This window comes from Sinohyriopsis cumingii, chromosome 3, assembly GCF_028554795.1.
Source record: "Sinohyriopsis cumingii isolate HCF-2022 chromosome 3, ASM2855479v2, whole genome shotgun sequence".
Taxonomy (NCBI): Eukaryota; Metazoa; Mollusca; class Bivalvia; order Unionida; family Unionidae; genus Sinohyriopsis; species Sinohyriopsis cumingii.
Window position 1 is genome coordinate 78,727,007 of NC_142963.1, and position 26,852 is coordinate 78,753,858.

The window sequence follows — 26,852 nt, forward strand, 5'->3', positions numbered from 1 at the left end:
CCTTCAGGTCTGTCTTGGTAATGGTAGCATTGTGGAGCCCAGGATCTAGTTTGCCCCCCATTGTGAATGAGGACACCTTGATTTACTTTGTTGCGTGTTGTACGCAGATGCTGCACCCGACATATCGAACTATACAACTTTATCTAGCAGGTATTCTTCAATCATACTTGCATCTTAGTGTCCCCACTCCATTAGCTAATACGAGTTCTTTACTTAGACTCAGAATGTATTGAAAGGTGTCAGATGCAAAGTGACTACAGACAGAAATGACTTCCTATTACAGATATTTATATGACATATGGCAGAGCTTGGGATACTATGGACTCGGTGAGTACACTAAACTCTTACTACAAACTGCTGGTACACTAGCTTTTTATGCTTTTTTGTGGTGCGGAGAATTCGCTATTCATGGATTCCATTTTCTGCAACACACAATCTATGTATGTCAGACAAAATATTTTATACGGATAAGCACCTGTTCATTCTGCATCTTAAAGCATCTAAGAATGATGTTTTACGCCAATGGGGTGGATATCAATATTTATGCTATGGGCTATGATGTCCTTGTATGCCCTTACCGTGTGATGAAGAAATTCCATCGTATTTTCATATTAGCTGGAGCTCGCCCTTGTAATTCACTGTTTCTCATGGACAATGGTCGTTCTTTAAGTATAACTTTTTTTTATCACTACCATTAAGGCCATTTTGTCCAGGTTAGGTTATAATTCACATCGTCATAATGGACACTCCTCTTGTATGGGGGTGGCTACCAGTGCTAAAAGGCTGGAATTCCAAACCATCCTATCCAAACTTTAGATCGATGGTCCTCTAATATATATTGTAGATATATTCAGGTACACCCGGACAGAATTAACTTTGCACTGAGACATATGTCACAGCGCATGTCTCACTAATTGGTTCATGCTTGTGCCAATCAATGCAATATTCATTTCTTTACTTAGTGAGACCATTATACAATTGTGTTTTTTAAAATATTATTATTTGCCATCTGTTAGTGGACTTGTGAATTTCTAACTGGCTTATATATATATATATCCAACATTTCTCTGTTTATGCACATGTCTTATCATGTGGTTCCAAACCTATTTCATGCGTTTTCCATGTCTTGTTTTTTTTCTTCTGCATTTTCATTCATTCTTATCTGAATATATCCTTACATTTCCTTTAAATCTGGGCCCTTCGCTAGTTACAGAGCTTACTTCACTTCGTTTGGGCCATTGCCAAGTTTCATGCATTCACAACTTTGCGTTGGAACCCCAATTTGTACTCAACTATTATGCCCATATATACTTTATACTAGTTTCCTACGGTGCATGCATGGAGTATCAGCTGATGTTTGTTATCATAGCATCCTAAGGATTGGACTTGTTGAGTTTCGATTATCAGTGATGGATGGTTTCCAGGTAATTTTCTCCACGAGCTGGCTGGTGCAGAACCTCGGTCTTGCTGGTAGAGATGGCGAGTCCGAAGTTGGTGCAGTCACTGTGGAAAAAAGGTCCATGTTCTGTTGCATGCCTGCCTCTGTGCTGTAGTTGAGGGCACAGTCATCTGCAAACAGAAGGTCATGAACGTTCTCAACTTGGAATTTGGGTTTGGCTTGAAGCCTACTCAGGTTGAACAACTTCCAATCCAGATGGTATCAGAGACCTACTCTCACATCATTGTCCTTGAAAGCATCCATCAACAATGCTGAGAACATGAAGCTGAAGAGAGTGGGGGCTAAGATGAATCCTTGTTTCACACCATTCGTAACTGCAAGGGTTTGGAATAGCTACCCTGTTCTGGACTCTGGAAAGCATGCATTCATTAAAATGCCTCCCCATTTCAAAGAAGACTTCTGGACATCCAAAGTTGGCCATTATCTTCCAAAGGCCTTCCTGGCTGACAGTGTCAAATGCCTTAGTCAGGTCCACAAAGGTGGTGTAGAGCTGGACATTTTGTTGAATACAATTTTCTTGCACCTGCCTGGCAGCATAGATCATGTCAGTGATGCCTCTCTCCTTTCTGAAGCCACACTTTCTGGTAGTAGGCCTTAATCAAGGTGCTCTGAGTGTTCAGCAGTAGCCTGGTGAGGACCTTATCTGCGATGCAGAGTAGAGAGATTCCTCTAAGGTTGTCACAGGATTGGTGATTGCCATTGCTTTTGCAAATGTGGATGATGGATACATCTTAGAATTCCTGGGGTATGCGTTTCTGCTTTCACATCCCACAGACTTTCCACTATCTTAGGACTATCAGACTTGTAGATATCAGCTGGTATGGAGTCTGCTTCTGGAGCTTTCCCACTAGACAGGAGCTCAATGGCATTTTGAGTTTCCAGCACTGTTGTTGGGTCAGCCAATATCTCGTTGATCTCCACATGGGGTAGATGGTTGATTGCTTCATCACTGATGGAAGAGGGTCTGTTGAGGACACCGTCAAAGTGTTCCGCCCAGTATCTTCTCCTTCTCGGTTATGAGAGTGCTGCCATCAGAGCTCAAGAGCGGGGCCGTGCCTGATGTTACTGGGCCATAAACATCACGAAAAGCACTATAGAAATTCTTCATGTAGTGTCTGTCAGCAAAGGACTCAATATCGTCAGCCTTTTGGCTCAGCCATGTGTCTTGCATCTCGTGCAGTTTCTTCTGCACAGCTTGGTGGACTGTGCTGAAAACATCTTTCTTTGCAGCAGACTTGGGGTCAATACTGTATTCACGATGGAGATGATGCTTCTCTTCTAGCAGGGACTGTATTTCTTCACAGTTTTCGTCGAATCAGTATTGGTGCTTTCACAAAGTGATGCCAAGGGTTTCAGACGCAGTTGAGTACACCAGATGTTTGATGGTCACCTAGGCATGTCATTGCAGGCAGTATATATTAAGAAGGTATTAATTTTAGATATGTTGTCATTTTGAACAAATCAGATAACGGAGTTGGTGCATGTGATCGAGCACTGTCAGTTGTTTGAGGCAGTCATATAGCAAATGGGATGCCTGAAGAGATGTGTGCTTTTTAGTGTCAATGCTGCATTTAACTCAAAATTATCTGCAGAAAGAACCACCTGCCTCCCCTCATTTCACCATGTAATTTATTTGTTCCAGTTCTCTGGGGGGGGGGGGCATTGCCAAGTTTGTACATTCACAACTTTGCTTTTGAGCCTCAAGTTGTGTCAGTACTTGAATGTACTAAACTATTAGATCACATATACTTCATACACGCTTCCTATGGTACCTGTAGGGAGTATCGGTTGATGTTTGTTTTGGCAATCTTCAGGATCAGGCTTATTGAGTTTCGGTTATCACTGTTCCCATATACCTAATTTTGTATTGGCCCCTTGCGGCTGCACATACAGGTGTTGGTCACTCTTCACAACCCTACAAACTCATAGTATCTCTTCCTGAAGTATTCCCATGGAACAAGGGCCATTGCCAAGTTTCATGCATTCACAACTTTGCTTTTGAACTAAAATTTGTGTCAGTACTTAAATATACTCAATTATAATGCTCATATATACTTCATACCCGCTTCCTACAATGCATGTATGGAGTATTGGCTGATTATTGTTATCATAGCACCCTCAGGATCAGACTTGTCGAGCTTCTGTTATCCGTGTCCCTATATACCTCGTACCAGCCCCTGGTGGCTCCACGTACATGTGTCTAACACTCTTCATATCCCTACAAACTCCCCCAAGCTCTCTTCCTGAGGTATTCCTATGGAACAAATTCAGAGCTAGGCTGGTGCAGTGTGCTGTGACAGGATTTGCCCCTGTTATGCCAAAGATTATTTTGTATGTACAATAAAGTGTTTATTGAACCTGTACATCGTGTGTTGTTTAATTGAACATTTAAAAAAACTGCACTCAAATTTTCTAAATGCAATCCTGACATGTTACTTGTTTTATCATTAAATACTACCTTGAAATTCGAATCAACATCTGTATGTAAAAAAAGTTGACGTGACACATGAATGTGACCACTAGATTATGCACAGGTAGGATTTGCATGCCTTTTAACTTTTATTCCACACCTGTACTTTTATTGGATATGAAAGACATAATGCAATAATACAAAGCAGGTCTGCTTTTAAAAGAGTGAAACAATACAACAAATACTTCTGCCATAGATCAAAACATGAAATGCACTTAATTCTGACAGAAACACTTGCAGACACTGTGATGGTAGAATTGTTATGTATATTTGATTTAATTTATATCTGATTCAGTTGTAAGTTTTAAAGTCTTTCTATTTTTTAATTTCATTATGTGGCAAAATAATGTAGTTCTGTTTACTATTTTTCCAGAAAATAGTTTGACCTTGACTGTTGATTTCTGCAAACACATAAGGTTGACCTGGTTCCCGACCTTAATTCGAATTTAGTAAGTCATGTCAACAATTTTTATAAATTTATTTTTACTGTGTCAATAATAAGGTAGAGATTGATGTTGTGTTGGATACATGACCCTTGACTTGTAAATAGTTTGTAGTGAAGTAAACAACTTTTATTCTTGGAGTAAAATGATTGGTTCAAGGACATTCAGGGGCTACATGATTTTCTTTTATGTAAACATGGTCATGTGACCCTTATCCAGGCATCTATTTTGCATCAAATTCAAGTTTCAAACCATTTTAGAGAAATAATCTCAATCTGGGCTTGCTGTTGTTTCCTTCTGTTGTTGCCAGTTTTCAAGTTATATGATAATTTTTCTTCAGATTATTTGGATTCTAAAAGATTCATTTCTCTGGAAATATTTTGAGTGCCCATACAGAATTCTTGAATAAAGATGTATCTTAAAAATTGTATTTGGATTTCCAACACCAGATTATTGTTTATGAATAACACAGAACTGTAGACATTCCAACACCACAAAGGATACAGTATACGTCATCGCCTTCCATCTTGGATTCTTTGTCGGGACTTGAACCTGAATTCATTAGAACATTTCAATATTAGGACTTCCACAATTTTATTCGTGGATTATTTTTGGATTTGATACTTAAAACCATACATTCTTACCTTGTTTCATTTTTACAGTATTTTCCTGGGGGAAAAAAATTTGTTAAATTTTTTAAAGCTTGTTCTTTTCACTTTTTCTTGTGTTACTGTTTATTCGACCCTAAACACATAATGTAAGAGAATGACATTTTTATGTTCTGAGAGCCGATTGCATTCGTGATGATTACACTGAATGGGATTTCAAAGATATAATTAAATTACGAATTTCACTTGATAAAACTTATTTTATCAGCATTTTTTTTATTTATTAGGCATTATTAGTGATAGTTTCAGTAATCAGAATTTTTTGGAATAGTTATTTATATAGTTTTTGCCAAGAAAATGTAACATAATATATGACTTATTACAATTTGAGTGTTTTATTATTATGTAAAGTAATATAATCAAACTACCTTAAATTAGTCAACTCCTTTAGAATTGTGATCAAAGATAGCAAGGTAACCATGCAAATGAGTACCTGGAAATCAAAATGCTTTATTTCACATATATGGTTTATTATCGAGAAACAAGTTCCAGAATTTATTGTTAACTTATAATTCCTGACTTGGCATTGAGATTTTCTCAAAGATTTGCAATAAAATCATGGCATCAATATTTTGCAAAATGAACATTCTGCTAATTGAACAATAAAAAAAACTGTTTTGATGTTACCGGTAATTCATTACCCCTGGAGATGTTTTTCATTTTTGCCTCAAAATGGAGTAGGAAATGTATTTTGATGGTTACTTTTGAATACATCCAAATACATCTGATTCCAATAGATTTTCACTGTGTCACTGAAAATTTACTCAGTCTGTGTGTTAGTATAGCCAAAGTAGAAATTTACAGATCTTTCAGGATTTTGAGCTCTAACAGCAATGCAGAGAGAGGATTCACAGGTTGCCTTGCTCACTGCCCATCTCCAAATGTTAGCATGTTGGTCTTCTTCCAGGTCTGGTCCAGTGTTCAAAGTAGCTGATACAAGTACTGTCTATACTCGCTTATAAGTCGAGCCAAACAACAAAGAACCTGATCTGAAGTAGTATAATACTCCTGCAGATCAGGGTCTATGTTGTTTGTTTTATTGATTACTCCATTCATTCTGCTGGTAATGTTCTAAATGAATCTTTCACATGTATGACAAGTTTATCTCCAATGCTCTCTTGGTTTTTTGTCACTGCAGTCAACACAATGCATTTTGCAGGACCACCTTTGTCAAACATCATATTGGTCAGTCTACGCATTTGCATGAGACTTGTACTTACACTACAACTACTTCCACCATGATCACCACTATGAACACCACTAGTACAGTGACACCTGTTTTGGGTGAATATTCATTCATGTGATTAGGTCAGGTGTTCTGCTGAAAGAGGTCATCACATTGCTGAATTTGTTTTTATGAAGCAATCAAAAATTAATTTTGTTACTCTTTGAAAACAAACAATGTTTGTTTCCAATTCCATTATTTAAAAAAATCACATGGCTTTGTAGTGGTATTTACATGCTAATTAAACATGCTACAGCTGTATTCAGTCTTTCCAAGATAATACCTGTTTGAGGTCAAGATTCTGCAAACCAGATCAGATTAGCAAGGCTACTAATAGGGAAATGAGGCCACCCATGTGTATTATGAATACTGTACCATATAGTTAAAGGAAATGCCAGGTGGTTACTACTGTAAATTTCTCAGTCAGTGACATTTTTGAACTTGCAGATGGAACCGACAGCAATTTAATATACATCTAGCGTAAGCAAAGATCAAAAACAGTTGCCGCCTAAGTACAGGAAGAGAACATGCACTTAAACAAAATTTTAATTGTTGGGAATGGACAGGTTGTTATACTTGCAAAATTAGTATGCAAAATGGTCATTCTTGGGATTTAACCAGATGGAGACAATATGGATATAACCATTGTGAATATTTAAACCCTAAAGGAGTATGGTGTGTATTTTCATAGTTTACATTTACTCTTTCATTTATTAATGTTTTCTCTCTTTGACAAAAGCTTCAGCAACACAGGGGCAATAAGTAATAAAAAAAAAGAACCACAAAATCCACAAAGAGCTGAACTCTTACTGTCTCTCTCATATATTGGACCATATTTGATTTTGATCACAAGGTGCAAAAAGAAAAATGCTATGGAATACATATGCATCCTTCTCTCTGTACCCACCCCCAACCCCTGGAAAATGCATTTTAGTAATGATGATGCAATTTCCCTATTGCTGGCATACTGAAAAAGCATATTTTTTGTACTGGAAGTTATTGTAATTTAATTCCACACAGAATTGCAAGTTTACCCTATCTGTAACTCAATAAATATTCAGGTCAGCGTCATTATATATAGCTAAAAGTACATAATATGTTTAAAATACTTCTTGTGAAATAAATTAGGTACTTTTAGTTACATTTAATGAACCTGACTAGAAAGGTAACCGATGTACAGGTAGGATAAATATTCACTATGCTGTGTGGAACGAAGTGAAAAACACAATCTGAGGTGTTGATCTGGCCTTGTCTTACATAAAAATGAAGAATTGAAAATTTGTCCAATTTGCTGATTCGATTTATACTCTGCATCAACTTATAGACCAGCAAATATGGTATGGATTCAGCACCAGACCAAAAAACAAATTAATTAAAAAGATGAAAAAATTCTGAGACAAAGTGACCAAATTGACTCATATACATTTATGAGGTTAAACTTGTATCAGATTGGCTGAGTTTGTTGCCACATTTAATTTTGCTTAAATTATACTATCATCATCTGACTGGTTGAGTTTATATTTATTATCCATTTGCTTTAGATAAAAAATTTAAAATATATTTATGTCATCTAGACCTTGGATGATATTGACTGTGCACAAGAGACATTAATTGTCCCCTTATCTTATGAAATACTGTGTCCCAGACTAAAATAAAATGAGTCAAGATTGTTTTTGCATTGTATTCTTACAATAGTACACAAGTCTGTTCAGTAATATTGTCCAATGTTATGCTATGCCTGTCTCATGAGCAAGTTCAAGGTCACTTGGCCTCTTGTTTCAATATGAATTGGCTCAATAACCAGCATCTTGAAAACATGTCAGAAATGTGGGTATGTGAGAAAGCTTGCCAGTAGCTTCTCGTGGGTCTCTTGAAAACATGTCAGAAAGTTGTTGACAAAAATATATTTTTAAATAATATAAAGCTTAGATTTCAAGTCTTTAATGTCATTAATTTAATGTCATTATGAAAAAGCCTGAAAATCGCATTTTCCTTAAATGATTTTTATCAATTAATTATCACATATACAGTCAAGACCTTTAAGTCAGTACTTAGAGTAGAACACATTGTGGAATTTCTGGATGCAAGTTTATATAAAAAGTTAAAATAATGTAATATTACGCCATAAAATAAAAGAGGAGCCAATTAATTCTTATAAATTTAAGGTCATGTTTAAACATGGCTAGGGGCTCCAAGTGGCTGAGTGGTCTAAAGCGCTCTCCGTTAAGGATCACTGCCATCTCACCTCTGTCTGCGTGGGTTTGAGTTTCAGATTTGGCTAATGTGGGTATGTGAGAAAGCTTGCCAGTAGCTTCTCATGGGTCAGTGGTTCTTTATGGGGTTTTCCCGGGTTCTTCCTCCACAATTAATACTGGCTGCCATGTATAGCCTATCGTGTGCTGAAAAATGGCGTTAAACCCTACAACAACATAAACATGGCTAAAGTTGTATCATACTTATTATACAAAAAAATCAGTAATGTGAAATTTAGTCTTATATTACATACAGAATAATGCAAAAAATAAACTTTTGTATCTTCTTTTACCCATACAGAGAGGATTCTACTTGAATGCTCTGTTCGTATCATATTTATCATAAAAAATCAGTCATTAATTTCACAGATGTTTTGGGAACCCTAAGAAGAGATGTAAATCATTCATCGATTTTCATAAATTTCATCTGAAATTAACCTGAGTGGATGATTTTATTTCTTATATAAGCAGCTTTTTATGTAAGTTAACATGTAGGACTAACTTTAATTGTGATGACTGATACAAGACTGATATATTTTATGACATTTTGATGTGATATTAAGTATAAATCAATGTTATCACAAATAGGAAATGTCTGTATAAAATTCCCATAGTTATGACATTTTGAGATATTTTTCATTTGAAAAAGGCATATTAAAATAATATTCTCATGGTTAGTTTATAACTGTCCAGGAAGCTTTGCAAAAAGCTGTCTACATTTTATTATGCATATGCTCCTAAAAAGAGTCTTGAAGGGCTCACAGTAAGCGAACAATAGTAATTAGCAGCTACCTCAACTGAATTACTTGCCTTTAGTGCACTGTGACCACTGTGAGAATGAAATGAAATAAATAATATTACGTCTGCTACTTACGAATTAGTTGATTATTAAATGTAAGAATTTTCTTCTTTATTTTTTTTTTTTGCACCACTTAATCTTCATAATCAAACAAATAACCACCAATATCTCTAGAATTTGTTGACAGAAAAAGAAAAGTTTAGACAACAAATCTTTAAAATAATTTGCTTTTTTCTTTTACCATACAGATTTAGTTAGAATTTTTTGTTTTCTTTTTTTTAATGCAGTTAAAAAGAATGCCTATATTTTATTACACTACTACATCAAAAATAAGTAATTAGCATCTCTCAAAATTCTGAGTATGCATCCAATTTTAGTAAATTTAAATTTGCTATAATATTGTTCATCATAAGCCTAGAGATTAGGATGCAAGGTAATGCAGATTATAATGAGAAAATATGATGCATTTCTATGAATATGTTGGATTTACAGAGATTGCAAAAATGTATTATCATTAAACTGGTATTATTTACACCAATTAAATCCTAATAAATTGGCTTAAGTAATGTTGTCAACATGGAAAGGTGATCAATCTGCACCTCTCATTACACAAACTTCAACATTTGGAGATGGATTACACAAAACATACAAACCCATCCAAACATATCTCTGATATGCATAATATACAAACTATGTGCTCTTTAAATATTACATAAAACTATCAGAATATTGGATAAGTTGGTTACGAATTTCATTACACAGCATAACTTATAGTTCAGTATGCAAACCGTAAAACATTAATGTTCACGTTCATTTTTCATTCTATAATTTTTTTTATAATGTCATCAAAATTGGGTATTGCTGACTACTTATCTGCTGTTTTCTTCTCCATAGTTTTAATGACAGATTTTTAAAGAAAAACTGAAGCCCATCTTGAAATCAAACTAAACTGAATTGAATGACTACTATGAAATGCTAACTAAATACAAAATGTAAATCAGCTGGCAAACAAGCAATTAAGCATGAGTTGAAATTATTATTTTCTCCCAAAGAACCAGAATATTGTATATTGAAGTTTAACACATTAACCCCTTGAGGTTTTGTCGTTTTCGCCTGAAATTTGAGTAGGAAACACATTTTTGAAAGCTATTTCTGAATACTTCCTAATACATCAGCTTCCAGGTGATTTTCCAATAACCTAATGCCTAGTTGTGTTTTTCATTAGCTAATTGGCTCATGCATGAGCAAAAGGGTGAAAGTTGGGAGTTCTTTTTCATTTTTTTTGCTTAATGGACCCATTATTTTTGTATCAAGACCATTCTTTATTCCAAATGCCCATCTTATCCTACTTTTTGCAAAGCTTCATCTATCTGTTTGCAGTTCATACTTGTCTGCCTTAGATCTGAGACCAAAAAGTCTAAAATACGAACACAAAATTAATTCCAACTACAGGCGAATTTTGGGTGGAAAAAAATCAGGTGCAAAAAATGAGGTTTTTCCCTCTGTATTTTGTAGTGCAACTAGAACTTCCAGATTATTTGGCATCATTGTAGAGCTACATCTGTCTACCTTTCTACAATAACACCCACGTTAGTGTATTATACATGACCTTGACGCTACAAAGCTCAGCAGTAGGCTACTACCTCCTTTCACATAAACTCATCGCCAGGAGTTAATGTATTAACATGACACAATTACTACAGAATATGCTGCATCTGATAATACGAATATTAAAGATTAAAGAAAAATAGCATATAAATCCAACTCACAGATGCTTCAAATGTTTCATATGAAAATTCCTTACAAAATTGAAAAAGGACTTTAATTTTATACAATACACCAGAATGAGATACATCTTACATTTTATACAATACACCAGAATGAGATACATCTTACATCATTGTTAATGATATAAAGAAAAGGATCACTGATAAAATCTCCAATTGACTGAAAACAGTCTAAATTTTCAAATTAATCGATACCTAAGGGAAAATGATGAAATACAAATATCTGCATCTGTAGAATCAACTATTTTTCTGTCAGTAATAGCATTAATGACAACATGAACAATAATAATAATAATAATAATAATAAAGGTTTCCAAAATTCCCCGCCCCCCCCCCCCCGAACCCATTTGTTTGCTAAATTCCTTATTTTCTGGGCACACATATACACACAGAGAGTTCCACTCTACAGTTACTGTGTACTTATAAGAAAGGAATCAGTATGTGGTAAAGTTTTTTGCACAGACATCATCCACAATGAAGACTGCTGGCATACTTCTATGCTGCTTTCATGTACTGTGACTGAAAGTTGTTTACACGTGGTATTTCCAGAATATGGTCCATCTCATGTGGGAACTTTTCAAAATTATTTTTTTTAGAAAATAAGTATGAATTGTCCAAAGTACACCAGCTTCAGTGGTTTTTAAAAAGGAAATTTAATTTTGTCAGAGTTGACAATAGCAGCTTGTGATAGTGCAATAAATTAATTTTAAAATTAAAAAAAAAAGTAAAACAATTATTGGCTATGAAAATTTACCACTGATGTCCAAGAAATGACAATGACTAAGCAAATCTAGCAGTCATTTGAGAGGTGCACATCTGAAGTAAGATGAAAGTTAATACGTTAGAACCCAAACTAAACCTCTTCAATTGTGTAGGTACACATTGTACTAAAAAGTTATGTTAACAATTCCTAAGATAAGCAAGATCTAGTTTTAAATCACTAGGATAATATATATATATATATATATATATATATATATATATATATATATATATATATATATATATATATATATATATATATTTGTCATTATAAATAATATTTCTTTTGATATACTGCAACTTTCCATTTCAAGGAAATTTTAATATCAAGCGATTAGCATTAGGCACACTGTTGTTTTGTAGGACTCTGTAAGTCAGGTTTTACCACTACTTTATAATGTCAGCTTTCTTTTTGATCATGTCATTCAAAATCACCCTTAAGTGGATTAATCAGATCATGTCATTAAAATCACCCTTAACTGGATTTAATTGGATCATGTCATTCAAAATCACCCTTAAGTGGATTAATCAGATCATGTCATTAAAATCACCTTTAATGAACTGAGCATTCATTTTAAAGGTCTGACAATTACTAACATGAACCTAAGCATTCATTTTAAAGGCCTGGTAATTACTAATATGAACCTAAGCATCAATTTCAAAGGCCTGGCAATTACCAAAAAGACACAGGTAAAAATACAGAAACAAAAGATTTAAATTTTCTTTCATTATAAGTCTAGATCATAATAATTCAGTCAATGAATTTCAAGAACTCCATACCTTTAGCTTCTTTATGGAATCCAATTGTAGCAATTTCCCATTAAGAAAATGCATATTCTATTAGAATCTTGCTCTTATTGATAAATAAATGATTTGTACTACCTATAAATGCTTGTAAATCAAGTCAAACTGCAAGCAACAAGGATCCTGATCTAACATAGCATAATGTGCCTGCAGATCAGGATCTATGTTGCTTGTTCCATTGATTATCCCTCTGGTGAATAATGCAACAGCAGATCTGGTCCAGAGCAGTTTGCAGTTGGACTAGTCTTTTAAGCAAGTACATACGTAAAATGTTGTCTTCTTAAGTTTTGACAAATATACAATTTCCAGAAATGATTGTATAATAAAAAATAAAAATATATCAGGAGTCTTTTTTCAAAATCTTCAATTTGAAAATAATGAACAGTGCATGTTATGAGAAAATTTCTTAATTATCAAAACTGGCAATGACTCCATGAACCTGGGATCATGTTCCCTGATTATAAGTATAATAATAATACATATTTCAACAAGACATACTTTAGAATGTTCAGTGTCTCTGTGTCAACTTTTCATGATTACTAATGGATTTAGAAGCAAGACTGTGTCATCCATGTCCAATATATCTGTTGCTGTGAAGTTCTTCACAATACTGTAATCACTGATATTCATGAGGTCTTTATTCAAACATCTCTTCTGCCACTTTTTCCATTTTGACATCAAACATAGCTACATTAGTGACTTCTATACCAGAATATGGAACAAGAAGCACTCTCAGGACTGACACAACTGTCTCGAAGAATATGCAGGAATTTGTGAGAAGTCTGTTTCCTCCCTCCTTTTACCTTTTTCTGTTGAAACAATCTCAAATATTGATGACAAACTCCAACATAGCAAATTTGGTAACATAATTATTTTCTCGTATGTTGAGGTAACATTTTTGCAAGATAAGTGCAGTACAAAAAAAACGAGGTTACGATCTTTAACCTTGAACATGTTATCATTGACAATGACTTAGATACTGTCAACAAATGCATTTAAGGTTTGATTTGATAACATATTATTTTGCCTGGGAGTTATAATGTTTGGTTTTTGAAATGTTAATCCATTCGGGTTTCCCTGCATGGGTTTGGATCCCATCCTCACTGTCATTGTAATCTTTGGGTCTTGTAAAGAGAGAGGAAAAGACCTGTTTCTACAAAGATGCTGATTCAGCATAGGGAAAGTCTATATTACCATATAGCACTGCTTCTAGAACACTACATAAATTATTCAACTGGTATCATTCAAGGTATTCTTGCTATATCCTTAATTTTGTATTCATACTTGATACCATGATCATAAGCCATCACAAAAATAATGAAACACCTAAGTCTGGTTAAAATGTATTTGCATGTGTATGAATCACTGTGTGTTGAAGCTCAATAAAAATGCAAGCAGTGATCTATGACTTCAAGGTTATATCATGTTGAGAAAACTAGAGCTTTCCCAAGGACACACCAAGGCAGCTGTCCCAAGGACACACCAAGGCAACTGTCCCAAGGACACACCAAGGCAGCTGACCAAGGTTGGTCTGTGGTCATGATCCTTAGCTTACAAGCTGGATGCTCTACCAAACTGACAGCTATCTCTCTTTATATGAAGTAGAGATAACAAGATTTTTTAAATGGCAAGAACAGTTTACTACATATATGTGATTTTTTTTTGTGTGAGAAGTCCATATTGATACAACCATTCTTTTAGTAGAACAAGCCTTAATAAAATAGTTAAGAGGCCACCAAGGTAGCCATTTTAGAGTTCAGATCAGCATCATTTTAACAAAAGACTAGCTAAACTGCAAGAAGTGATGGAGTGAAAACACCATGCTGATACAGCCATCCTTTCCAGAAGAGTAACCATAACAAGAGTTTCATTATAACTGCTGTGGCAACCATATTAGAAGGTAACGTCCACACCATTTGTATTCAGTACCTATATACTATAAAAAGTCTTTTGGCATAAACTCTATGTTGATACCACCATCCACTTATAAAAAGTAGCAATAATATTATTTTCAAGATTAGTTTCAATCTAGGACACTGGATCAATGTCATTTTCACCTTCTGCCCATCCAAATCTAACTACTAGTCCCTCAGGAAAAACATCATATATATCTGACCATCCATGCAGAAGAAACAGTGATACAATTTCAAAGATGGCCACCATGCTGGCCGAGCTAAATGAAAGATTGGTGCCATTTTCATTTAGGACAATCCACATCTTAAGAAATGTGATGTCAATAAGACCACCCATTCAGGAGAATAAGATTTTTAAAATGGCCACTATGGCATCCATATCTGATTCCAGACTGGCACCATTTTCATCTAGACCATCAATAAACCATAAAAATTCTTTCAATGAAAACAGCTCATCAATATGACCATCAGTTCTGGAGAAGTAAATATAAAGTTTTAAGGCAAACAGGAAAAACATTAGACTGGTACCATGTTGTTTCAGAGCCTTCTAAATGTTAAAAAAAGTCCTAAGACGAAAACACCATGTGGATATAACCATTCTTTCATAACAAGTAGCAATAATAAGATTTTCAGGATGGCCATCCTGGTGGCCATTCAGGATATCATATTGGCACCATGTTCACTTAAGACCAATGGCATCATCAGAAGTGTTTCATTGAAAACATGAAGTCAATATGACCATTTAGAAATGTGTGTCAAATTAGCATTGGGTCTTCAATGACCTCTATCAATTTTTAAATCATATATGTTCTAAATCATATGACTTTGGCAAAGACCATGGCTCCCTCAACCTGGCCAGGTACTTCCCTGCCAGACAGCACAACAGTTATGACTGATTTCTGTGGTACATGCTTTAAAATCTTCCATGTCCTTTTGTCCAACTTCCGTAGATGCTTCTGAAAGATGTAGAGGAAGTTTATGAGAGAAAAAAAGGTATGCTATTCTGGAATATTAAAGAAATTTAAAAGCAAATCTAAAAATAAAAATTAAAAAATGAACAGACGCAAAATAGAGTCCTCTTGGCACAGATGAGTTTGTGTTCAGAAGTACATCTCTTCAACCAACAATCAGAAACAGGAAAAACTGTCAGATCTACTTCTATCACGTGGAAAAATTGTCAGGTTTATAGATCCTGCAGAGAAAGTACCTAACTTAAATGGAAGAAAGAAGTATATTATCCTTACCACTGTATGTTCCTTAGATGTTTGATTTCATCACTTTGATAACTACTGGCTATTATTACCACCTACAATTATCAAAATAACAAAAGCACAGTACTGTTCAGCTCAGGTCAGCATGACATCTGCCACAAAGGAACAAGAGTCTCTCAAAGTGATTGATGCTCTACTATCCAAAAATAATGTTCAGAAATTCCTGAAAGGCCATTTTTTCTTAACTAATGCATGCTGAAACCATCTCTGATATTCTTCAGCCATGAGGACTTTACGTTAGCTGCTATGCCAGCCGTATTGTATGTGAGATCAGTACCATTATTACTGAGGACAAATTAGACACTATTAAAAGACTTTGTTAAAAAACCATTCCAATAATTAGTGACATGATTTTCAATATGTTCATTGTGGTGGCCATATTAGATGTCTGTGGGGCCCCATTTTCAGTTAGGATCAAACTATATTATAAGAATTCTTTTGGTGAAAATCCTATTTTGATATCACTAGCAATTCTAGAGGAGTAGCTATTGCAAGATTGCAAGATGGCCACTATGGTGGCCATACTGGATGTCAGCTCTGCTTCGTTTTTGTTTGAGGTCAACTAGACACAACACGGCTTTCATTTAAGAGCTATAAGAAGATTTTAAAGATGACTACCATTGAAACCAGACTGGAGACATTCAGGTCCAACTAGTTATCATAATTAGTTTTGTGGTGAAAAACCCATGTTGATAAAACTTTCTTTTTTGAAGTAGTAGCAATAACAAAGTTTTCACCATGACTGCCATGGCAGATACTTGATGTCAGATTGGCACCATTGTCATTTAGGTCCAACCACACATCATAATAAGTCTTTTTGTGAAAATCTCATGTTGATATCACTATCAATTTTGATGGAGTAGAAAGATGTTCAAGATGGGCATATTTGATGTCAGATCAGCACCATTTTCATTTAAGACCAAGTAGATGTCATAAGAAGTCATTCTGGTGAAAGCCCCATTCAAAAATGACTTTCCAGAGTGGCTATAACAAGAATTTCAAGATGACTGCCATGGCAGCCATACTGGACATCAGTTCAGCACCACCTTCAATTAAGGACCAAGTAAACATCTGAGATGCCTTGGCAGCAGTATTTTGGTTTAGGTCCAACTAGACCTAGGGATGAATATTTGTGTAAACTTCATGAGGAGTAATGATAACAAGCTTGTATTAACAGATGGACACAACAGATGACAAGACAAAACCTAATGGACAACGTCTTCTGGTCTATGACCTGTAGTGCTAGAAATGGTATGTTAGCCATCATACTTTCTCAGATTACAAAATCTACTTGAAAGTGTGCCAAACTAAAACCAGTCAATCATGTGACAAGTTCACTTCCTTTCCTGTGCATTTTGTTTAAAAACTATTACGGCCAGTGAAGGAATAATTTGTTTTAAAAACTGCAAAAAATATTAATAGACATTCCCAGTTTAAAAGTAAACGTGAATGCAGTTTGGCTAACAAAGAGAGGAAAATTTCTTTGATCACTGCCATAAAATTAGCAATCAGAAAGATTAAAAATAAACATCATCACAGCAGTGGCAAAACTGAATGGATGGATAATGATAGTTACACCCTGATTTTATTGACACCATGACTGATGATTATTCATAATTATATAACATAAATTTTGTCTTACTGATTGATATTGTGATTTTTAAATGAAATATTAAGTATTTAAAATTAGTGATGCCTTTCATACTTTATTATTCTCACATTTCTATGATCCTCCTTTAGAAAGGCCAACCTTCTTATGCAGTAACATGACAGTGCATATTATTTTACAACAGCCAAGTTGTGACACAAGAACATACCAAGTTTCATGAAGATGCCTCAGCTGGTTAGGGAGACCAGAAGAAAATATGCAGTCTTAATATATGATGAGGGAACTCTGAAAGTGTGCATGTGGTTTGGATTTTTAAAGTAGCTTTAAAAACATTTCAGTCATATCGCTACAGTGTCTGCAGTATGGCAGTTTATAGTGATGTAGAGCATTTGGGCATCATGCCACAGACACATAGCATGATATCCCACCCAGTCACATTATCCTGACAACAGGCAGATTAGTCCTAACACTAATCCCTTTATGCTGAGCACCAAGCAAGACAGCTGTTAGAACCATTTTTTATATGTCTTTTGTATGACTTGGCTGGGGTTCAAACCCGTGACCTCCCACATCTGAGGCAGACACTCTAACCACTGGGCCACTGGAGTGGTCTGATTCTAAATCTGTTGAAGATGAATCTTATTTTGACACAATCATCCATTTGATAGGAGAAAAATTAACAATATTTTCAAGATGGCTAAACTGAGGGTCAAATTTGCATCATTTTCACTTAGGACCAGTTTGACACACCAAAAAAAACAAATGTTGTGATGAAAACCTGGAGTTAAAATTTCTTTCATTTAAGAGTAGTGATAACAAGATTTTCAAGATTTACCACAATGGTGGCCATATTGGATGTCAGTTTAGGACAATTTTAAATGAACTCTTCTGATAAAAGCTCCATGTTGATATGACTCAACATATTGGAGGCATAACAAAAACAAGATTTTCAAGATGGATGCCATGGTGGCCATGCTGGGTATCAGATGTGCACCTTTTCCATTTAGGACCAGCTAGACATCACAAGAAGTCTTCTGGTGGAAGTAAAATGTCAATATGAACAGGAAGTGGTGATAATAAGATTTTCCAGAGGGCTACTGTAGTGACAATATTGGATCTCTGAGTGCCACCATTTTCACTCAGGACCAACTAAACATCATAAGAAGTCTTTTATAAAGATGATTAAAAAAATCTTCAAGTAAAATATGTTTCTTTTTCAATACTTACCTAATCATAATACCCTAGGAGAACTACTACTACCTTGCAAATCCAGCCCTCCTAGGTTAAAATCTTTTAGCTAAAAAACTAAAAGTTATCTGTCCACCTAGGTGGCAGATGGGAAAAGTGATCTCCCCTTGGTAAAGGGATTGGTGGCTAATTTTATGAATGTCTTAGATACTACTCAAGCAGAATGTATGCTCTCTAAATGGATGTAACTGCAGGGAGGCAAGGAGGGTATATATGTATTATGAATGGGTAAATATATGCAAAGAAATACATTTTACTAGAAAAAGTTTAATCTTTGAATGTGGTACCCAATCATAATACCTTAGGAAAATAGGCAAGAGGCAGAGGGAGATACATTCCTTTACCCTGGGGATGCCATCTCGGGTCCCCTAAGGTATGTAAGACAGCTTCTGGGTAACCAAACTGGAGAAGACTCCATCTGTTGGGGAGTGGTCTCAAAAAGGGAAACTTTTCCCTCCCACAGATCCATCAGAAGTTGTAAAGCCATGTCTTATGAAGCTCTCCAACAATCTGGAAAGGTGACATGTTGCACCAGTTATAGGTCCTACTGGATCAAGTTGAGCTCTTTGGGTTGAAGGATCTCTGGTCAAATGCTTCTTTGTGGCAACATCTCTAACCTTGAGAACTGAAATGTATAATAAATTCATTTAAGCTTGGGTTATTTCTCAATATCAACAATGAATAACCTGCTTAATCTAGGATGAAAGGGTCTGTACTGATACATCCAGTTCCTGTTTGAGAGGAAAAATTAAGTGTGATCTCCCTTGACACATTGGCCTTTTCTTGGCAATGAAAGATGCCATCGTGAGTGAAACTTACCCATCTTGTTGGATCTACATGTAATTTGGATCCACTGACAAGGCATATAATCACAATTATGCCTGCCATAGCTAATGCAAATGTGGAAGGTCATGTATGAAGAGTAAGCCACTGATGTCCTTGCAAGTGGGGGCTTCATGAGCAATATTCATCCATCATGTCGGAACTGTAAGTAGATGGGTCCACCAAGCAATGTATTGCTATTTTTGCCTGCCAACTACCAAAATAGAGTGTTGGCAGGAATTTATGATTAGTGAACTAATGTAGCTCTTGAGTGCAGTTTTGTTGTTAGAATCACATTCAGAATCCAAGGTGTTTAGACATGTATACCTTCAGCCAGTCAAAAGTATAGGAACCAGCAGTTTGCCAGATCTTAGGGCTCATGATTAGTGTGACAAAGTTTTGAACTGTTGGCAATCCACCTTGTCATTAGGGTCCATCTTAAGTCAATCCCATGCATTACGTATTGTATGAAACAGTGGGATAAGAAGGCCATTCCATTCAAACAAGTTCATGCTTGCAGAAAAATGAGTCTACTAAAACAAATGCCAGCCTGTCAAAATGAAATCAGGATTGTCACTGACGGCACCATGTTTAGAAAATCCCAAAAATAATCCAAAGGTCCAAGTACATTTGGCCTACTTTGCTGTTTAAGATCAGTTACCACAGTGAAGGTATCAAGGAGAATGAGAACCTTATTCCAAACCTAGTTTGCCAGCCACCAACAACAGGCTTTCCAAAAAATGGTGTCCATTTCGATGATGTGGACAAATAAATTATGTCAGTCCAAAACGGTCGGAGGCTTGCTTCCCCCTTCCAGTCTCTGTGTGCACATCCATATGAATAATAACTGCTGGAGGATGTGTTTGCAGAGGTTCAAAATACCTTCATGATTCAACCTTGAATGGTTGCTGACAGAGAGATGGTAAAATTGTCAAGGTTCAGTCTCCACCTGGACCATGTAATCATGGATAAGAGAGCCCAATAAAGCCACTAAGGACTAAGATGTCCACTGCCAAAATGAGCCAAAAATCAGTCCCCAAATGAATACTGTCACAAATGGATTGCTCCAATAAGGCAAAGAACCTACCATTCCATGAATTCAAATCTCGATTCCAGGGGACAATTTATAAGAATCCAGAGCTAGTTGACCCAATCTTGAAATCGTATGAGGTTTAAGATGTTCTGGTTGAAAATAGATAGCGACTGAGAGGAGTAACATGTAAATTCATGTCTTGATCCAAAATATAACTAGGCGAATCACAGAACTTGTGATTTTTCCATCAACCAGATTATTAAGAGGGAACAGATGATGAAGGTTGCAAGTGTATCTTGGAGCATGAGGGTGTCTATATAAACTGTACATTTTCCACAGGAAGTGCCTAGCAGGCCAGCATAGTTAAACTGATTGATGAGAGTGCCTGTATAGCAGAATTGCCAACCCTGACAAGTCTGTCTCAGTAAGTCAGCTGATTTTTTTCCTTAGATTCACTAGTTTTCAGTATGGTAAAACAAAAATCATAACTGCTATTGTAATGATGGAAAAAGTAATTAAAAGTTCGGTATTCAAAACATGCAGTGAATATAAACATTATGTTCAACTGAAAAGTTTTTAAAGTATGTGCAGACTTTATTTACCACTAGTACAGCTGCAGAAACTTTAGTTCCAAACCCTATGCAACTCAATGGCTTGTCACTATCTCTCAATCTGACATAATTTTTGGAAGCGGGAGGTTGTGGGTTTGAACCACCGGCCGAGTCATACCAAAGACTTACAAAAATGGAATTCAGTGCCGCCTCACTAGGAGCTCAGCATTAAGTGGTTAATGATAGGACTGGTCGGTTTGGTGTCAGGATGATGTGACAGGGTGGGACATCATGCTACATGTCTGTGGCATGATGCCCCAGTGCTAGACATCACTATAAACTGCCACACTGCAGACATCATAGCAATATGACTGAAAAATTGTTAAAGCTACCTTAAAAATCCTGCAAACACAAACACCATTTCACATGATGACAGCAGTCATGTCTCCTGCCACGAGATATACTCAAACTGGAATGTGATGTCCAATAAAGGTAACTGTGTCCCTTCCAGCTTTTAATCACAAGAATCTGAATATTCCTTTTTATTCTTCTGTGTTGATGATTAACACTTTTCTAGAAACTTACTTTTCCCTTTTGTCGTAAACATGCACTGCTTGCTGGATGCCATTAAAAAAATAATCTATAATCAACAGTTTGATCATGCAGACGCTTTACATCAACAAATAGGTGCAGTTTAAAGCATATGGGGTGCTACTGTAAAGTTAGTCTGGTTCCCTGACCAATTTCACTAATTCTAATATGAAACCTTGATCCAAACTAAACATGGATGAACCAATTTTGTATTTTTCAGCAACGATCATTTTTCCATAGTTTTTGCCATATCTTAAGGGTATATTTTGTAAGACTTACGGCACAATTGTAAGAGTTGGCAGATCTGATATAGACTGGGTGTCATCCACAGGCAGTGCCCAGCTCAGCACTATGCAAATAGACTAATCCATGTATGGCTGGTTCTGTGAAGTAGTTTCATCAGAATAACAACTCTAAATGGGGCATCATACTTGGGAAGAATCTGGCAGCACTAATCCATGTATGGCTGGTTCCATGAAGAGGTTTCATTGGTGTAATGGCTCATAAATTGGCATCATACCCAAGAAGAATTTGGTAGCACTATTCAAGGCATAGAACTGGACAAGTTTGTTTTTTGATGGCTGACAATGTATGATCAACTGCAATCAGTTTTATGACCCTGAAGGAACATGGCCATCTTGGCTGGTATTACATAGTCCAGTTCTTGGGGAAGGGATGTGTTACAAAATGTTTGATCCATATATCTAGTCCATAATTCTGATATGAGAGAGTGTAACAGATGCTTGAAGCTGCTATCCATCTCACTGCCCTTGTGTACAATCTGATGCGTTCATACCCCAATTTATGATAGGCTTCTGCCAATAAGATGCAAGTCTGACATGTAGTCAAAGGGTGACAACCAGAGAAACTACACCTGTTGAGTGGTTATCAGAATGGTCTTGCCAAAGGTCTAAATCTGCAAGACAAAACAGATAAGACTTCTAGTGTAGTGTGTCCTGTTTTATAAGCAATTGAGCATCCATGCAGAATTACTCACGAAGATGACTACCTGTAAAGGGGTGCACATGACCTGTACAGATAGATAGCTATTAATATTTAGAAAGTGGATGCTAAAGAATCAATTCTAGCCACAAGAACCAGTAGGCATGTGAATCTGACTGCTTCAACAGGTGGAATCACTGGAGCATGGTTTATAGTAATGCATGTACGAACAGGAAGACAAAAAAAAAATAATTAATTTTAGTTACAGCTTACCTGTAGGAAGGCTAATGGATTGCCTTTACAGATAAACATCACTCAAACATCACTACATTAACATGCAGGACATGACTGAGTAAACCATGTGTAGAAAGCTTACCTATACTTGTCTAACCAGAACAGAAGCTATACGTGAACATGCACAAGTCTCTATATTACACACAAAAGACCTGTACATACAAAAAGGAAATGAAGCACCATTATTAGATACTTATTTATCCATCATGAGACAATTTTACCTTTAGGTAAAGGCACAGTGACATTCTGTACAGGTAAAATCAATAAAGTGCCATATGTATAAGACTATGAATTAGTGCTAACAGATGACCTAATGAGGGCAATGATGCATCAGTATATAACATCAATTTCCATTTACAACAATAGCCTGTACAGGTAAGTTCAGTCCATATGATGTTGTGCCTGGAAATTAATGATAGCAGACAAGCTAATAATGTAATGAAGTGTCCAGGTATAATATAAGTTACAATACTACCTGTAAGGTACAAGTAAAATCACTGATGCATGGCACCAAAATGCTAAGAATGCCTTGGTATAAAAGACTCAAATGCATGTACCTGTTCATAGTGGAATTAAAATATATAAAAGTTGTCTATAAGCTCTAAAGACTATAGCCCGAACATAACGTGAAGTCCCAAAGGCTATGTCTGCAAGTAGCTAAATGAGAGACAACAACAAAATATTAGAAAATTAGGAAGAGAAAAAGGTAGAAATATAGATGGAGTATCCTTTCATTAGAAGTGAGAAAACTCCTCCAACTTGTAGTGGTATTTCTTCCAAGTAGATTCTGGCTTTTCTCTGGTGATGAGAACATGCTTCTTGGCACAAGCAGAAATAGTAAGTGGGATATTCTTGGGATTTGGCGCCAATCTCTGTACCAAGGGGAGATCAACCTGCCCAACCAAAACTTGGCAGATAATTTTTAGCTTTTTAGCTGAAATCTTTTTAACCTGAGAGGGCTGCATTTGCAAGGAAGCAATAGTTCACCTAAGGTATTATGATTAAGCAATGTATTTAAAGAAGAGTGAATAAATTGTCAAATCTCCAGATTATAGCTCACAGTATAAAACATCTCTCATATACTTGTATAAAAATGTTCACCTAACTGCTAACAATACAGAAATTTGTGGGGCCCTGAGTGGCTGAGTGGTCTAAAGCGCTCTCTGTTATGGACCACTGCCATCTCACGCTGTCTGCGTGGGTTCAAGTCTCAGATTCGGGTAATGTGGGTATGTGAGAAAGCTTACCAGTAGCTTCTTGTGGGTCGGTGGTTTTTTCTGGGGTTTTCCCTGGTTCTTCTTCCACCATTAATACTGGCCGCCATGTATAGCCTATTATGTGCTGAAAAATGGCGTTAAACCCTACAACAACAACAACAACAACAGCAACTTGTCTGACATAATGTCCCAGCATATCATGGCCCATGCAGTTCATGTAAATATGATCATCTGTCCAAGGTTGGCATATTTAACTTGTTTAAAATGTCATTTTATCCATAGCAATCCAAAATCACTAAATATTTATCAGTGGTATACATTTGCTTATACTATTCTTTGATCAATATCTATTTCAAACTAAGGGTCATAGAAAAGTACAGGAAAAGGTACCATGTCCATTAAATAATATCTAAATGAGTGAAATAAGAAGTTATGTTGTCAAGTGAATTTTTATATTCATTAGGACACAATTATTACAATGGCATCAGTCTTCTGCATGTGGCCAATTTGCAGCAGGTTGTAGACTGCTCAAGATTTTTCCTCATGGTATTGTAAACTTTTTTCAAACAGCTGTTATTGCAATTCATAAAATTTCAAATGCATTTTCTTTCTTTTTTTTACAAGAGACAAGTTACAAGAATATTTTATATCCAGTATATATGAAGCTTGATAGTGTTACAATACAACCAGGTAAAAAGGTGACTTCATATGTAAATGTCATAATGTAATCACAATATTTGGCAAAAAACATGTGCATGTTTCCAATCAGCAGACTGTCCTTGTTTTTGTTGCTGATCCTGGCACATTCCCTCAAGCATAAACAAAATAATTTTAAAAAATTGATTTGTGCATCTAATTAAGCTGGTTTTGCCCATTATTTGAAGCACTTATTACATTATATATACTAATCATTATTTTATATATAATATTTTACCAAAAAAATACCTACCCTAATTTTAAAACCAGTGCAATAAGCAACACATATTTTAGGGGGCTCTATGAACTGATTATATATCAAGTGACTACCTTAAAACAAAAAAATAAACATTGGAAGTTGAGATGCTGGGGAATTATGGCACAGAAAGAAAAAAAATGCTTCATCTCTCTTCAGTTCTCCAGAAAAGAAACATGCTAAAGACTTAGACTAAAGTAAAATTCTTAAATTAGAAACAAATAAAGCCAAAAGCTTTAAAACCTTATAATGAGATCAGACCATATTTTCTAAATATCATCACTCCAGGTACCTTTCTTTCTTCAGGATCCATTTCCTGGCCTACACTTTCCAATAGGAAATTTCTGTAGCCATGGAATGTGACATAAATGAAGTCTTTCTCTTGTAAAGAAGATCTAGCCAGTCTCATCCTCAACCTGTCAGATTCAGCTGTTAATGTATTCTCCTGGTTACTGTTTGGTAACACTGGCAGGCTGTCTTCTTCATCAATCACAACACCTAAGAGACAAACAAATAATTATTTTACTGTAGTCAAAATGAACTGAACTGAATAGAAGGAATAAAGCATAAGGCATTTCTCCAAAATCAGGTTAGCCCTATGACAAGGGTAAGTCTAATCTTAGATGGAATCCCTCTCTTTTGGGGGCAAGCTTTTAACTACATGGTTCCCACGCTTTTCTAAAGATAAATTTCCAGGGTTTTTCCAGGATGAAATTACTTTTTCAAGTTCATATATGACCATTACTGAATGGAATTAAAGTACATTTTAGACTATAAAACATGCATTAGCTAAATCTAAAGATGTTTCCCTTTCAAGACTCTCCAAAACAGGTAAGTCAGAAAAGATGACCATGTACAAAACCACAAAATGTATCACACGAAACAAGTTCGATTATATTCCTATAAACTGGCATGTAAAGTCATTTTAATTTACAGAATAAAAATTCCAGCTTAACTTTGCTGACCTGCATTATGTTACTATGTTGCCAAGTGGGAACAACATAATGAACACAAATTAGTTTTGTTTCCTTTCAAGCCTGTAATTCTAAAGCAATATATATATATATATATATATATATATATATATATATATATATATATATATATATATATCTGCATCTTATACGAAGTAAACATTTCCTATTACAGTATAAAAAAGCAAATTTTTAGTAAATTATGTTTCTCCGAGAATACTTACCCGATCACATTAACGTTAGGGATATAAGCCTGCTACCTCTTGAATCCAGCCCTACTAAAAGACGAAAATTCATCTTTTCTGTCTATCTCATATAGACCAAAGGGCAATAACTCTTGCCCCTTACCTCCCCTTGCCACTGCCAGGTGTCACTAGTTTTTTTAAGCTGAGCGATATATATTATACGAGGATGCTCGCATAGCGGGGTGGTTGGGAGGTTTTTAAGTAATGTGATCGGGTAAGTATTCTCGGAGAAACATAAATTTACTAAAAATTTGCTTTCTCCTTCAAATACGTTCCCCGATCACATTAACGTTAGGAGAACAGGCAATAGGAGGAGGGAATGCTGAGCATCCTACCTCTACCCCGGGTACCTTCTAGGGAATGATGGCTGGATTCCCCATTTGAACAATAACCCGTTCTCCTAATTTCATTAGCAACACAGCCTAGGGTCCCGTGATATGTGACCCCTATTTACGGTTAAGAAGATAGTTATTGAAATCTTCTTACGTACGAAATTTCACCGGCGAAGCTGATAAGCTGTG

At 35.7% G+C, this 26,852-nt stretch overlaps 1 protein-coding gene across 1 annotated transcript in view; it reads right to left on the minus strand.

Moving 5' to 3' along the window:
• Positions 1 to 6,943: 6,943 nt before the first annotated feature.
• LOC149803163 (uncharacterized) overlaps positions 6,944 to 26,852 on the minus strand; it is a 74,717-nt gene continuing 54,808 nt past the window's right edge. The window contains exons 14-15 of the mRNA XM_089952784.1: positions 25,405 to 25,610; positions 6,944 to 15,538 (exon numbers count right to left, since the gene is read on the minus strand). Coding sequence (XP_089808910.1) covers positions 15,398 to 15,538; positions 25,405 to 25,610 — 347 coding nt within the window. The 3' untranslated portion in view covers positions 6,944 to 15,397. The remainder of the gene's footprint in view (positions 15,539 to 25,404; positions 25,611 to 26,852) is intronic.